Source organism: Callionymus lyra, chromosome 16, assembly GCF_982586985.1.
Source record: "Callionymus lyra chromosome 16, fCalLyr1.hap1.1, whole genome shotgun sequence".
Lineage (NCBI taxonomy): Eukaryota > Metazoa > Chordata > Actinopteri > Syngnathiformes > Callionymidae > Callionymus > Callionymus lyra.
This window is the reverse complement of record NC_141833.1, coordinates 10919810-10935794: the sequence shown is the minus strand read 5'-3', so window position 1 is coordinate 10935794 and position 15985 is coordinate 10919810. Positions and strand designations below refer to the sequence as shown.

At 41.7% G+C, this 15985-nt stretch overlaps 1 protein-coding gene and 1 long non-coding RNA gene across 2 annotated transcripts; one reads left to right on the top strand and one right to left on the bottom strand.

The window, feature by feature from the left end:
• Window positions 1-646: 646 nt before the first annotated feature.
• LOC148063638 (semaphorin-4E-like) lies at window positions 647-5518 on the bottom strand. Its single transcript, XM_087810325.1, has 14 exons — window positions 4714-5518; window positions 4394-4539; window positions 4194-4256; window positions 3502-3600; window positions 3282-3375; window positions 3134-3211; window positions 2922-3070; window positions 2652-2830; window positions 2447-2576; window positions 2144-2366; window positions 1891-2006; window positions 1658-1815; window positions 1509-1561; window positions 647-1416 (listed from the first exon to the last, which is right to left on the bottom strand). The coding sequence occupies exons 1-14, from the start codon at window positions 4799-4801 to the stop codon at window positions 902-904; spliced, it is 2091 nt and encodes a 696-aa protein (XP_087666451.1). The 5' UTR covers window positions 4802-5518; the 3' UTR covers window positions 647-901.
• A 7346-nt stretch (window positions 5519-12864) lies between these two features.
• Window positions 12865-13596, top strand: LOC148063637 (uncharacterized). The gene is made up of 3 exons (XR_015713491.1): window positions 12865-12954; window positions 13103-13247; window positions 13432-13596. It is a non-coding gene; the product is annotated as an uncharacterized LOC148063637 (long non-coding RNA).
• Window positions 13597-15985: the final 2389 nt, after the last annotated feature.

Genomic DNA, 15985 nt, shown 5'->3' with positions numbered 1-15985 from the left:
ACCGCAGGTCTTTCCTTCCTGCTGCCATCAGACTCCACAACAAAAACACACCAAGATAACTATTTAACTGCACCTCTTGTTATTTATGTAAATATGATTGTGTAAATATTATATAGCGCAGATTTATCTTTTATTCCATTTAGATTTTATTTCTCGTTTTTATTTCTGGGTGTTTTTATTTCTCTTGCTGCTGTTAAACCGAATTTCCCCTCGCGGGACTAATAAAGGTTTTCTGATTCTGATTCTGATTCTGATTCCAAAATATGTTTATATCTTTTGATTGAAGTTTCTTGTTTTGATTGAACAATAACGAATGAAAGATGTTTGAAGATAATCACATTTGTCTCTGTAGACTGTTGTTTTCTGGAAGCCAACCAAAGTATACACAATAAATGAAACAGTCAATTATTTTTTTTTGACATTTTATTGGATCTTTATACACATCAGAAAAATAAGATCACATCAAACACCATGAATGTATTGAAACGGTAATTAAAACAATCTTAGTCACTTAAGTTTCTACAAATGCATAATCATATCAGTAAAAGAAATAAAACATCAGAATGTTTTTTGTTTTTCTTGTTGCAGCCATAAGATCAACAGTGTTAATAGTATTTTTGCTTTTTTAAATGTAATTCAAGTGTAGAGTTTAATGTAATTATTTATTTTTTGAAAATAGTTGTTTAAGAACTCTCACTGAGCCTGGCTCTCTCTTGCTGGTGCTACATTAAATTACTGACCAGCAAAGACACCCTTTCACAACACCAACCAACCTTCAACCAGCTCGACCACATACACTAAGGCATTGAATAATGTTATAAATCTAAATGTCACCCCACACACTACCAGGTTCACCCGTGCCTAAAACTGATAATGCATGGTCGAGGTCTGCGCAGGATCTTTACACATGAGTGGAAACATTATCTCCAGTTTCTTGGTTGTTATCCACTTGTGCCTTGCTGTTTGTGCATGCTTGACAACTTTGGTCTGCGACAGCTCTTGGCTGTTTTTTCTTGCATGGAAAACCAATGTGGCCTTTGTATATGTTCCAAATAAGAAGTGCAAAGAAAGACCAAACACCCAGCACCAACCCAATCTGCAGAGACAGGAGAATGAAGTCGTATTGCTGAGGTTGAGTCTCTTCTGTCTTTTCTTTAATGACGACATTGTACTGGGCAACTGTGGCTTTGTATTCAGCTTCTTTGGAGCTCATCACAGACAGACAGCGGTAGTGACCAGTGTCAGACTTTGAGACATTCAGGATGAGCAGTCCATCTTGTTGCTCCAGACGATGAGGTGAAGAGACCAGTGGGGAGTTATCTTTCTCCCACCTCATCGTTGCCAGCTTTGATTCCAGAGAGCAGAGAAGCTTTACATTTCCAGGAGCAGTAAGAGATTTATTCTCAGTTTGAGGTTCTATGAAAGACACAAGTCAACATTTTAGCACTAAGCCATTCTTATATTCATTATGTTGGAGGCGACTTTTGTCAGGGGTGTGATTCACTCACCATTCTTTGGACACAGAGAAGCATTGCCTTCTTTCACACTCTGGAGCAGTTCTCTAAAGAAAAAAATAATTTTGTTTCAGTTTGTTTTTATCTCACAATAACCATGATGTGTGCCTTCAACACTGCACCTCATATTTTAGAATACTCACCTCTGTGTATCAGAAAGAGCTGAACATTTGCCAGCAGCATGGTCCCAGCCACAGTAAGGGTCTCTGGCAAGAACACAGTCCATGCAAGACAAAGATCTTCCACAGGAGGACAGGGACATCTGTGCTACTCCAGAGTCTGAGCCTGCGTAGATCTGACGCTGCACATCAGAGAAAAATACTTATTTCAGCGATTCAATTCAACATGAAGCCTCAACACTCTGTCATGAAATTACCGTGACATTGGAGAACTTGAGAATCTTGATGGGCTCTGAGGTCTTAAAGACTTGGACTTCCTCTATGATGAACATCTCTCCATCGTAGTTCACAGCTTTTACGATGGTTCCTTTTTCTTTCATGTCAGAAAACCAAAGGTTGTTTTTATGTTTGACATTAAATAAATACTTACCATATTCGAAAAGATTTTCATCATTTGTTTTATATTTGCACATTATTTTTTCTAATAAAGAGAAAATGGCAAATACACACTTGTGCCGATGAACATCACATGATGTTTGTCTCCATCTGTGGTCTGAACCTGGTCAATGATGATGTTTGTGAATTCTCCTCCTCCTTTCAACATCAACGCTTTTCCTCCCATTGGCTCAATGACCTCCATCATTATTGGAAATTCTATTGTTCTTTTAACTATGATTCCAGGAAGTTTTTTACTATCATTTATTCCAGCCATCCGTGCTGCATTATCTATGCACTGCAAGAAGATGAGCAGAAGCAGGATTTCATAAGACGTGTGGAATACATTTTAAACAAACTTCAACATAGCAAACCTACTGAGCCAGGTCGAAGACCTATTAATAGATCTTTTTCGGGCACCCATCCATGAGAATACCTTATCATGAATGTTCCTTTTGAAAACACTCTGCTGATGTCTGTCACACTGTAGACACACACTGCTGAGCAACTGGGTAGAAAGAATTGAAAACGATGGATTATCTTTGAGAAGAAACAGATTCAAACTTGGATGAAAGATACACACGTCTGTGATGTGAAGACAGCAAAGAACAAACATGACTTCCAGTTTTGTTGGGGGTCACACCAGCGGAATGTGTCCTGGATCATGGAAGTTCCTTTGCAACCTGGAACTGGACATTCTAGTCTGGCTTTAACAAATGATGTCCAACTGTTCCGAAAATCAAAATCACCTCCACGGTCTCCCTAAAAGTCACCAGCATTACTTTATAGTAAAGACGACGAAGAAACAACACAAAGATCTATTGATAAAGACAACAAATATTTTTGTTATCACCTTGCAGACTCGAGCTACTCGGTTAACATGTGTAGTTTTATAGTCATACTCCACAGCTTTCTCACTGAAGAACAAGTAGATCTTGTCATCATCTCCAGTGTCACTGTTTTCACTTTCAGGCATCATCTCCATGGAAACAAATGTGGGATCTGTCATGGATAGAAGAATGTGATGAAAATCTGAAACACTGATGTTTGATCTCATTCATTTACCAACAAAGCTTTTCTGGGACGTTTTGATTGCAGATCCTTTTGAGAAGAACTTTCCAACAGCTGAGTACACATTGTCTCCTTCAAATAAAAAAAATATATATATAGTTCAGTGCGAAACACAGATGTATTATTAAAACATAATTCTTACCAATCATGAGGGAGGCAGAGCTCTCAGAAGGATCAAGTGGACAAACTGATACTTCATTCTTTCCCTCTAGAGTCAGGTTTTCATCCATGTATGACTGCAAAACAACAATAAAGGTAATCTTAGTGTCTACAAAATGTTCACATAGATTCTACTTTAAGTGACCATTTGACAAAAGAAAATTTGTAGTTGTTTTGCAAAAACATGTCTATACAGTTCTCACCATGTAATCACTCTGTGGTTTTAAAGCATTGGTTCCACACACTAACATCCGGCCGTCCTGTCGTTTCAACAGTGTCTTGATTTGGTTCCTGCATTCAGTCTGTTGATTCATTAAATCAGTCAAATATTCAGTTCTGGATTACACATATGAAAACACACATCTTAACTGTTGGATTCAAAATGATTATACACTATACGTATACGCCATACTTAAATTAATGCTAAACGATAATCAAAATATAAAATATAAATTACTAGCTTTATCTAAGAGCTTAAACGTTTGAATACACATTCACAACCAACATTTCACTGGGGCTGGAAGACAAAGGCATCCACCCACGCAACAGGGAAGCAAGGAAGTTACCTCTCCAGGTGACCCGAGACATGACCGAACTTGAAAGAACCACTGCCCCGGAAGAGACGACCCCCTGGACAGGAAACTTTCCCTTAAATATAGCGATGCTCTATAGTACTGGATATGGTATAGTACCGTCTTTCCCGGAGCTGCCGGAAAAGAGCGAGTCCGATGGATTGTAAGAGTTTGTATCTTTGTTTGCCTTGAAGCGGCGAATAAACGACCCGTATACACTGCATCGACTTTTTTTCTCCATAAAGCAAAGTATCAAGACCCGGACGTGACGTCGTGTTGGAGCGACAGAAACGGACTACAGTTTTAATCGTTTTATAACTTACAGCTGCATCAGTTGATTTACGTTCACATGTTGCGGCCTGTTCTGGTGTCACGTCCCATTTCACCTGAAACATTTGAATCACATGTGAGAGTGTTGATGAGCACAGAGGCAGAACGATCAAATAATTGTAATATTTATTGTATATTTTTTTAATATTTCACACACCATGTTTCATGAAGAAAGTATTAAAAGTTTTCTTACTGAGTCATTTTTCTTGGAGATGTCATTGAGGTCGAGGGCGTACACCATCCCACTGGCACCCACCATCAGCAGGCCCAGGTCGTCCCTCAGCAACATGGTGGAGTAGTCCAACACTCCCTCCTCATGAAATGTCTGACTATTGTCACCTTTGTAGAAAATGAATGATGAATAAACCACTGGACTAATGTATCATTAATGATGAATAAACCACTGGACTAATGTATCATTAATGATGAATAAACCACTGGACTAATGTATCATTAATGATGAATAAACTACTGGACTAATGTCCCAAGATCAAAGTCTTGAGTGTTACTTACTGTCATAAGGCACAAATCTGCGAGGGACAGGGTCCAGTACTGAGGCCAGGGCCGACAGCAGGGGCAGAAAGTAGAGCAGTAGATTCATTCTTGCTTCTCAGAATTGTCAGGTTTCTTTTAGGTTGTGTACCAGATAATGCTGGACGTAGCTATAGTTATAACCCAACGTGTGTAGAAATAAAAGGCATTAAAGGCTTTTAAGTATGACAAATAAAGCCTCACAATAACAACTATGTTATGAGCAGAGTGAAAATGCCTTTGTTCATATGTGCTAATTTAACTTAGCAAGAAGCTAAGTGGAATTCATGAAGCGGAAATGATACTAAAGTTAGAATGTTGATATATTTGTATTCTTGGGGCAACTTAAATATATATTAACACTTATAATCAACAAGTGTATAGAATGCATTATTAATGTTGTATTGTACAATGTAATCACAATCGGGGGTAGAATCGCATTGTTGACATTAAACATTTCAAGTGCGCTTCATAGTTTTAGAATTATGAAGCGCTGGACTAATGTATCATTAATGATGAATAAACTACTGGACTAATGTCCCAAGATCAAAGTCTTGAGTGTTACTTACTGTCATAAGGCACAAATCTGCGAGGGACAGGGTCCAGTACTGAGGCCAGGGCCGACAGCAGGGGCAGAAAGTAGAGCAGTAGATTCATTCTTGCTTCTCAGAATTGTCAGGTTTCTTTTAGGTTGTGTACCAGATAATGCTGGACGTAGCTATAGTTATAACCCAACGTGTGTAGAAATAAAAGGCATTAAAGGCTTTTAAGTATGACAAATAAAGCCTCACAATAACAACTATGTTATGAGCATGGTGAAAATGCCTTTGTTCATATGTGCTAATTTAACTTAGCAAGAAGCTAAGTGGAATTCATGAAGCGGAAATGATACTAAAGTTAGCAATGTTGACATATTTGTATTCTTGGGGCAACTTAAATATATATTAACACTTATAATCAACAAAGTGTATAGAATGCATTATTAATGTTGTATTGTACAATGTAATCACAATCGGGGTTAGAATCGCACTGTTGACACTAAACATTTCAAGTGCGCTTCATAGTTTTAGAATTACGGTAGCCAAATGACAACAGAAACACGTCACGTCACGTTACCATGGCAACGACGAGTTAGGCGACGCGTCAAATGTAACCCAGGTCGTTTGAATACGACGTCATGGAGTGCTCTGTATTTTACTGGGTGACCCGGGTAGGCTAAAACCGAGGTTTTTGTCCCCCCTGTAACGTCACCCTAGTGACGCCAGGGGGAAATTGCACGGCGTCGGACGGTATGACGCATTGGGTGTGAGGATGTGTTGGACATTTAGAGTGTGCTGCTGACATAAAAGCTTAATCTGGAATTTACCATGGTCCCACCACTGTTGAAGCGAAGGTAAATCATTTTTTGTTTGTCTAAAATCATTCCAAAAATAACTAAGAACATCATAAAAGCTCTGGTCGCTGGTTAAAACACAGTTAAAATGCCAATAGGCGCTTTTGGGTAAAATATTTCTTATAAAAACATTACATAAAACTAAACAGTGATCACTAAAAGCAATAGGCACAATATGACTTGTTTTAAAAACGCTAAAATGGTGTTTAAATCAATAAAAATGGTCAAGCCGTGCCAACGATACCCAATGTTCAGTTAGGTGGGACCATGAGTATTGTCTGCAGCTAGCGTGCATCCTCCTCCAAACGTCCACCTATGGGATGTGAGCAGCTGTTTCAGAGCTTGTTGAGAAGCTGGATGGGGCTCCATGTGGTTCCTATCTAAAACATCAACAGTACAGTTAAAATCCCCACCTAAGAATAAATAATCTGTGGAGCCACAATCATTCAATTTTTCATTAATTTTTTCGAAGAGCCCGTTTCTCTCTGCACCTCGGTTCGGAGCATAGACGTTAATAAAAACAACAGAAAAGGAATTAAAAACAGCTCGACTCTAATAGAGTTTGGGGTGAACGCTCTGGAGAATAAAAAGCCCACTCCTGCACTGAGGTTTGTGCCGTGGCTTAGAAACACTTCCCCTTCCCACTCCCTGGTCCAGTCAGTCTCATTGTTACAGTCGCTGTGAGTGTCTTGTAAGAATAAAACGTTGATATGTTTGGATCTCATCGTGTCAAAAATATAACCCCTCTTTTTAAAATCCCGAGCCCCGTTGGTGTTTAAGCTAACTACTTTGAAACTTCCCATATTAAAAATTAAGAAGTTGAAGAACACTAATTTTGTAAAAAGCCAAATAAAATCACCAGTCATTTTGCATTTTCACTTTCTGCATTATTTTTTTTATCCGATATATCTCCGGGTCTGTAAAAGCTCCTTTGTACTTGTAACTAACATGTGTTTTCGCTGATAAATAAAACAGTTTAGCGTCTGGGAAATACTTATCAATTTTTAGGCCCTTCATGTTCTTCGTTTCTATTAAAAAGGTTTTGAACATAGTTGTGTTGTATATTCTCTTTTCTTGACTCACAGTGAGAGGGACAGACACGTCACTACTGTCTGATACAATGTCTCCCTCATCACTGCTGTCAATCACGTCTGACCTTTGTTCTGCTTTTTTATTTATTCTGTCCATCACTCTGTCTGAAGGTTTGTTTATTTTCTCCTTCACTACAGTGTTTGTTTTTTTTTCCTTTTTAATTTCCTGACTTTCTTGGATTCCTGCTCCATCTCTTCCTCACTATCAGCTGTTTGAGTCCTTGCTGCTTCAAACTCTGTTTGTTTGATCGTTACTTTTTCGAATGTTTTATTCACCTCACTCATTTCTACCCCTTCACCTGTCTCACTCACCTGCCTGTCTCCCCCGTCACCTGTCTCACTTGCCTGCTTGTCTCCCCCTTCACCTGTCTCACTCGCCTGATTGTCTCCCCCTTCACCTGTCTCACTCGCTTGCTTGTCTCCCCCTTCACCTGTCTCACTCACCTGCTTGTCTCCCCCTTCACCTGTCTCACTCGCCTGCACCTCATGATCGTCATAAAGGCGCCGACGAGGACGGCTGCCTCTCCAGTAGCTCAGCAGCAATTTCTATAATTTTTCTGTTTTTATAAAATTGTTTTACTATAACTTTTTAAATGGATACTTTTGAACATGGGGAGAATCGTCTTGTTTACTCAAGAGAGGATCTACTATCGCTGAAGTCAATGGCACGGGCTGGAGATCGCCACGAGTTCCCGATAGAACTTCAGCGCCAGTATCGCGGCTGTCATGCAGGGAAGCGGCCAAATCGCTAAGCTAACGGACAATCGGAGACGTCACAGACCAACGATCCCAACGATCACGATGGGGAACGTCAATTCACTGACGAATAAGGTCGACGAGCTGTCTGCCCTCAACAACCAGCGGATCTACAGAGAGAGCAGCTTGTTGATCTTCACGGAGACGTGGCTCACGCAGCTGACTCCGGACTCACACGTGGAGCTGCCTGGTTTCAGCACCGTCAGAGCGGACAGAGACGCGCGCGCGTGTGGGAAGCGCAGAGGAGGAGGTCTGATCATGTACGTGAATAAACGCTGGTGTAGTCCGGGACACGTTACTGTAAAGAAAGTCTTGTGTTGTCAAGATTTAGAACTGTTGGCTGTCAGCATGCGTCCATATTATCTACCGCGTGAGTTCAGTCACGTGATCGCGCTGTGCGTTTACATTCCTCCAAGCGCTGCGGCTGCATCTGCCTGTGAGAAGATCCACACAATGACAGCTCGACTTCAGAATCAACATCCTGAAGCGTTTATCATCATCTCTGGAGACTTTAATCATGCCAACCTGGACTCTACTCTGCCTACTTTCCATCAGGCTGTGGATTGTCCCACCAGGAATAACAGGACAATTGACCTTCTTTATTCCAACTTGAAGGACGCTTACAGAGCCAAACCTCTCCCTCCACTTGGAAGGTCCGATCATAACCTGGTCCACCTTCAGTCACAGTGCACTCCTCTGGTGCAGAGACAGACTGTGACTACCAAGACAATCAGAAAGTGGACACCAGCTGTGGAGGACGCCATCAGAGACTGCTTTGAAACAACAGACTGGGATGTGCTGCTGAAGTCTCATGGTGAGGACATCGAGGGACAGACACACTGTCTAACAGATTATTTAAATTTCTGCTTGGACGTTGTCGCCCCTACTAAGACTGTCCGCTGTTACCCTAATAATAAACCGTGGGTAACAAAGGAGGTCAAGGATGTCCTTAACAGGAAGAAAGTGGCATTCAGGAGCAGGGACAGGGACGCCATGAGATCAGCTCAGCAGGAGGTGAAGCGACGCTTGAGGGTGGCAAAGGACACCTACAGGAGGAGGTTGGAGGAGAAGCTGAGCCGAGAAGAAATAAGAAAGGTCTGGGATGGTGTTAAAACCATCACTGGACACAAGACCAAGGCCTCTCTGACTGCAGTTGACACGGTGGAGGAGGCAAATGGACTGAACAACTTTTTCAACAGGTTTGAGCAGGTCACCTCACCCTCACTGCTGCCTGCCTCAAGACCTGCCCCACCTTCTTGTGCCCCCCCCAGCTCCACACAACCACTTCCCAGCTTCAGCTCACTCCAGGTATGTACTTCGGAGGATTCGTCCAGGGAAGGCTGCTGGTCCTGATAAGGTGTCTGCTCGACTGCTAAAGACCTGCGCTGCTGAACTAGCTGAGCCGCTCCAGCATGTCTTCAACCTCAGTCTACGGCTGGGGAAAGTACCAACTCTGTGGAAGACTTCCTTTATCGTTCCAGTCCCTAAAAAGATCCGACCGAGGGAGCTGAATGATTACAGACCGGTGGCACTGACTTCGCAGCTGATGAAGACACTGGAGCGGCTGGTCCTCAAATATCTCAGGCCACAAGTCCAGCACGCGCAAGACCCCCTGCAGTTTGCCTACCAGCCAGCAGTTGGTGTGGAAGATGCCATCCTTCACCTCCTGCATCGGACCTACTCCCACTTGGATAAAGGAAGCGGTTCAGTGAGAATCCTGTTCCTAGACTTTTCTAGTGCCTTCAACACTATCCAACCCACTCTGCTCCAGGACAAACTGATTAAGATGCATGTGGACCCTGGTTTGGTCTCCTGGATTACGGACTATCTTACTGATCGACCACAGTATGTCAGGCTGAAGGATATCAAGTCTGACACTGTGGTGTGCAGTACAGGAGCACCTCAGGGGACAGTACTGGCCCCTCTCCTCTTCACCATCTACACTTCAGACTTCTTCTACAACTCAGAGCTGAGTCTCGTCCAGAAGTATGCTGACGACACTGCCATTGTTGGATGCATCAAGGACAACAGCGAAGACGAGTACAGGAGTCTGATACGTGACTTTGTGGACTGGAGTGAGAGGAACCACTTGCAGCTGAACACCTCAAAGACCAAGGAGCTGGTCTTGGACTTCGGGAGGTCCAGGACAAAGCCACGTCCAGTGTCCATCAGAGGCGACGAGGTGGAGATAGTTGACAACTACAAGTACCTCGGTGTGTGGATGGACAGTAAACTGGACTGGTCCTGCAACACAGACCATGTATATAAGAAGGTTAAGAAGGAGTAGACTGTACTTTCTGAGGAGGCTTCGATCATTTAACATCTGCAAGAAGCTCCTCTGCATGTTCTACCAGTCTGTGGTGGCCAGTGTCATGTTCTATGCTGTGGTGTGTTGGGGTGGAAATGTATCCAAGAGGAGTGTCAACAGGTTGGACAGGTTGATCAGGAGGGCTGGCTCTGTTGTTGGCATGGAGCTGGACTCACTGGTGACAGTTGCTGAGAGGAGATCACTGAACAAACTACTGTCCATCATGGATGATGACAGTCATCCTCTGAACACTGTCATCAGTGAGCAGAGAAGCAGAATGAGTGCACGAATGCTCCTACCCAGGTGCAACACTAATAGACTCAGGGACTCATTCATTCCTCGGGCTATTAAATTGTACAATTCTGAGTTCGGGGGCAGGAGTGGAGTGAGAGTATCTGGATGTTCTGTTCTATGTTAGTCTTTGTATCCTTTGTCTTTGTTGTTTTTCTTTGACCTATGTTCTTTGTCTTTATCTTTAGACTTAGATTGTGTCATCTTGTTCTTCCTCTTTATGTTCTTCTTCTTATTTTATTTTTATGTATTATTTTGTATTGTTTATGGAAAATTGCTGGCTGTTGGAAAAAAAAAATTCCCGAAGGAGACCTCCTGAGGGATCAATAAAGTTTTACCTTACCTTACCTTACCTGTCTCACTCACCTGCTTGTCTCCCCCTTCACATGTCTCACTCAACCTGTTTCTCACCCACTCCTCCCGTCTCACTCTCACCTGTCTCCCTCTCCTCAGTCATCGCGACGATGACGTCACCGCTCTCACCTGTCAGAGTTGCGTCCGCGGCTCCAGCCCGCTCAGCCCCACCCGACTCCTCCGGACCGGATCGTCCCGCGGGAGTTCACCGCTCACCGGACCCGGATGGACCGGGATCCGGGGCAGCGGCGCGCTGTCCGTCGGAACCGGGCGGGTCCGAGTCTGGTCGGCACGGACACGCTCTGGCCAGGTGACCCTCCCCACCACAACTGAAGCACCTCATAGTCAAGGACGAGGCGAACATCAGGTAATCAAAGTGGTCCACTTTGACAACGAACTTGATGTCCAGATCCTTGTCCTTCTTGTTCAGGATCATGAACTCCTGTCGTCTGTGCGACACGACGTGCTTCAACAGAGGAGACTTACATCCAGACACGATCTTCTTCAGAGGGGACCCGTGTCTGGAAAGCTCTCGGACCAGCAGCTCGTCGCTGATGAAGGGTGGAACGTTTGACAGCAGGACCCGTGTCGCAGGCTGCACCAGATGTTGAACCTGCTCCAGGACCCCGCCGATCACGATCCCCTCCTCCACCAGACGATTCGCCAGGTCCAGTCTGGTCACGAACAACACCACGGCACCGTTCATCCGAGCTACCGATCTGATGTTGCCGTGACCAACCTTCTCACCCACCGCCAGTGCTACCTCCTCCACGGCTAACCCGGAGCCGGCGCCCACATTGACACTGTGCTTCCTAGTCAACCCGGTGAAATCACCCGTTACCACCATAGTGACGTCACACGCAAAAAACACCTTTTAAACGAAAAGATACTTACAACACACTTCACCAAGTGAAACTATAACATTTATTAAGCTATGAACGAAAGAAAAATATAGACAAAGCCCGAAAAAACACACTTTCTCAGACCGTTCTCTCTCAGCTCCTTCCGCACACCTCCACTCACAGGAAGAAGAAGAAGGCTACATTTTAGATCTACTCCACCTTATGGAGTGATAGATCTAAAAATGTATTCCCTTGCATTCACCTTCTGGGTGCTGACTTCTCCACTATTTGGCGTAAGTGTTTAATAACTCCTGGCTCTAGAGTACATTTTATTTCTTTGCAATATAATAATATTATTTTGCTCTGGCTTTTTTTTTAACAATATTCTATAACTCATTTATTTTTAATATTACTGTATTTTACATGATGTTTGATGTGTAAGGTGACATCATTTTCTTCAAAGTTACAATCAAACATTGTCCTCATTTGGATTTCAAAACATTTTAAAGGACTGGTCATTCCCTAGTGTGGCATTTATCTTTTTTTATACAAAGACTGCATTATATGAAATCACTAAAATAAATCAACTTCCATGTGGTTGTAATGAATATGTAAACTGTGGTATGGTTTTAATGGTGCTGCTGTATGTCTATATGTATATTTACCTTTGTTTTAATTGCCTATACATGTTTTTGCTTTTGTTTTAGTTGGTTCAGGTGTGGAGGGAATTGTTGGGAAGGATCCAAAAATGGTTTCGAGAACTATTTATCCATGGAGAGAGTCTCTCAAAGCTCCATTCAATGTTTGGGAAAATGCTATATTTGGGTTTATACACACACATGTTCATTCACAAACAAATCAATAAATAATAATACAAATAAATGTATGGTAGCAGATGTAAATGTAATTTACACTTGATGTTTAACTGAATGCTATTGTTAGATTCAAAGCTGTTTCAAACAGTTCTGTCTTTTTCTGGTGATTCTGTGTAAAAGTCAAAATGTGCACCTGGTATGTACATGTACCATAAATGTGTTTCTCTTGTCATTTCAGGTTCAGTCAGAAAGGTTTTCCAAAGGTGAGGGGCTGTACAAGATGCAGGGACCAGAGATGTTTGAAATAGATGAAAGTACTGGACGAATTTGGCTCAAAGAGTCACTAGATAGAGAGACACACCAGAGTTTTGAGGTAAGCTGTACTTCAAGTCTCTGACTGAAGGTGCAAATGAAATAATACGTGATGTATATATAAAATAAACAAATATTATTATTAATAGTAGTAGAACAATAAAGCATTTTACACAGTTTCGCCATACATCCCTTCTTTGTGTTTGCAGTTGATAGTTTTTGCCGTGTCATTAAGTGGAGAGTACCTTGAGAAGCCAGCGCCCATTACAATTCTTGTGCAAGACTTGAATGACAACAAACCAGTCTTCACTCAGCAAGTGTTCACTGGTTCTGTCCTGGAATTCTCACCCCCAGGTAACTTGGGAAAAATACATATAAAGTCTATATAAATCACACTTATTGATTAGACCGATAAATTGATTCAGAATCAAAGAAAGAAGCTGGGTGTAATCATTGGTCACTTAAAAAATTGCATCATTAATCAAAAGTCTGACCTCTTATAGATGAAGAAACTGGACTTGATACATTTTGTTCACAGGCACTGTTGTGATGCAAGTATCAGCCGATGATGCAGACAAACCCCACAGCATCAACACTGACTTGGTGTACTCCATCATTGGCCAGGAGAGCATCCCTGTTAATGACCTGAATAAGACCATGTTTGAGATGGACAAGGCGTCAGGAATTATCACTATGAAAGACAGTGTCCTGGACAGAGAGGTAAAAACTGACCCTAAGATTGATCTCTCCTGCTTCTTAACTTCACTGCCAAATATTTTAAAGATGCAATAAGATAAAATATTCCTTTTTTGTCCCACAGTGGGGAAATTCCTAAACAGACTAATTTTACCCCAAATTATTATTTCTTGTCTCATGTGGTGAAAGCGTTCCAGCTGAGAATCAAAGTTACTGATAAGGGTGGGACAGGCTTCACAAAGGAAGCTATGGTCATCATTAATGTAACTGACATCAACAACCACGTCCCAGGGTTCAGCCCAACATTTGTAAGTATTTCAGAACGAACAATCACATAGACACACTTTTACTTTGTAGTCCAAGTCTGTTTTCTTCTTTCAGTACCACATGACTGCTCTGGAGAACACACTTGGTGATATCGTCCAAGTGAACGTGATCGAAGGAGATGAACCTGGAACAGGAAACTGGGAGGCTAAGTACTCTGTCTATGATGATCCTCACGGGTATTTCAGCATAAGAACAGATGCTGAGACCAACCAGGGGATCCTGAGTGTTGTGAAGGTACAAAAACTTAACACAATAAAAATGGCAGTTTATATTTCAGAAAGACTGAAAAATGTTCAATGACGTGAACAATCGACTGATCATTGAACTTTTATTCAAGGGTCCTCTCTCTCTGCGCTTGATGGAGTTTACTGACTCCTATCGTTCGGGACCATCTTTCCCTGAGCTATTTGTATCTTTGTTTGACTTGAAGCGGCGAATAAACGACCCGTTACACTCTGCATTGACCTCTTTTCTCCATAAAGCAAAGTATTAAGACCCGGAGGTGACATCGTGTTGGAGCGACGGAAATGAACTCCAGTTCCAACCGTTTTAAATTTCATGTCACAAGTTTTTTATTAAAGAATTTTGGATATTATAATATAAGTATTGAAGCGTGTTAATTTCTATTTTGGTTAAAAAAGCTTTTCTTGCGAGTTGGGTGCCGCAAAATTGTTAGAAAAAGATATATTTAAAGTGAAAAACAAAGTTGGAATATACTCTTGTCGTCGTCTCACGTTTACGTTGGTTGCACAGTGAGTGCCTATATTATGATTAAATAAAACAAACATTTTTATGCTTAATGCGGCGTGTTTTTCAAGTTTCATGTGAAGAAATGTATAGACAACGATCTTAAATTTCTACTGGGTTAAAAAAGTTTTTCTTGTAAGTTCTGCAAGTTTTTAAAAAAGGGTAAAAACAGCTTTCTTGGTTAATTATTTTAATAAAGTTATAGCTGAAAGTAGTTTTATGAACAACTTTCTTTAAACGTCTATCGGATTAAAAGGGCGTTTTTGCTTGTGATTTTCATACCACAAATATTTTAAGAAATTATTTTGGGTATTATAATATAAGTATTCAAGCGTGAAAGATTTATCTGAACTAAGGGTAAAATGGCAGCCTTGTGGAACTGTGGTGCTGTATTGTTTTGCTCTGTAAGTTCATATGTGGAAAGAATGAGTCTGTTGGATCGGAAGAATGTTGTGAAAAACTGGTATGAATGGGCTAAGAAGCAGAGAAAGGTTGGAAATCTGCCTGATTGGGGCATGCCGATGCCTGAAGAAGATATACTTGGGGAAACTGTGAAAAAAATTACTCCAGAGCTAGAAGTCATTAGAAGGAGGAAAACAAGCATGTTGTTTAGTGAAAAACGCAGACTGGCTCTGTTAGAAAAGACAAAAACGACAAAAAAAAAAAAAAAAACTGATGAAGACAGATTTTCTATGCTGATTAAAATGGTAAAAATAGATAAGGATAAAAGGACTATACAGCAGCTGGATGATGAAGTGAATGAACCATCAAACAAAGATTTGAACTATAAAGTTGACCAAAGCACACCACTAAAATCCTCTAAAGATGGAGATAAAAGTAAGGGAAACGGGGAAAATAAAATAAAGACGAGATCAGATGGATTGGAAGGTAGAACTTCCGCCGTTAGAAAAATGACCAAGTGCATGGATACGGGTCTATCTCAGGAAAATGGCAGGGTTTGTGTTGGCTATTGGAGATTGGAGACAAATTGTTATAGAAATGTGTGGGTTTTGATCATTTGTTTAAAGATAGAGGAAGAAGCAGGAACTGGTAGGGAGTCTGATACGTGAATTTGTGGACTGGAGTGAGAGGAACCACTTGCAGCTGAACACCTCAAAGACTAAGGAGCTGGTCTTGGACTTCGGGAGGTCGAGGACAAAGCCACGTCCAGTGTCCATCAGAGGCGACGAGGTAGAGATAGTTGACAACTATAGGTACCTCGGCGTGTGGCTGGACAGTAAACTGGACTGGTCCTGCAACACAGACCATGTATATAAGAAAGTTCAGAGTAGACTGTACTTTCTGAGGAGGCTTCGATCATT

Excerpts from the sequence above, each read along its gene's own strand:
- LOC148063638 (XM_087810325.1), bottom strand. The coding sequence starts at position 4,801 with ATGAATCTACTGCTCTACTTTCTGCCCCTGCTGTCGGCCCTGGCCTCA. Across the intron at positions 4,257-4,393 it reads TCTCCAAGAAAAATGACTCA|GTGAAATGGGACGTGACACC; the intron begins GTAAGAAAACTT and ends CAAATGTTTCAG. Across the intron at positions 3,601-4,193 it reads GTAAATCAACTGATGCAGCT|ACTGAATGCAGGAACCAAAT; the intron begins GTAAGTTATAAA and ends ATGAATCAACAG.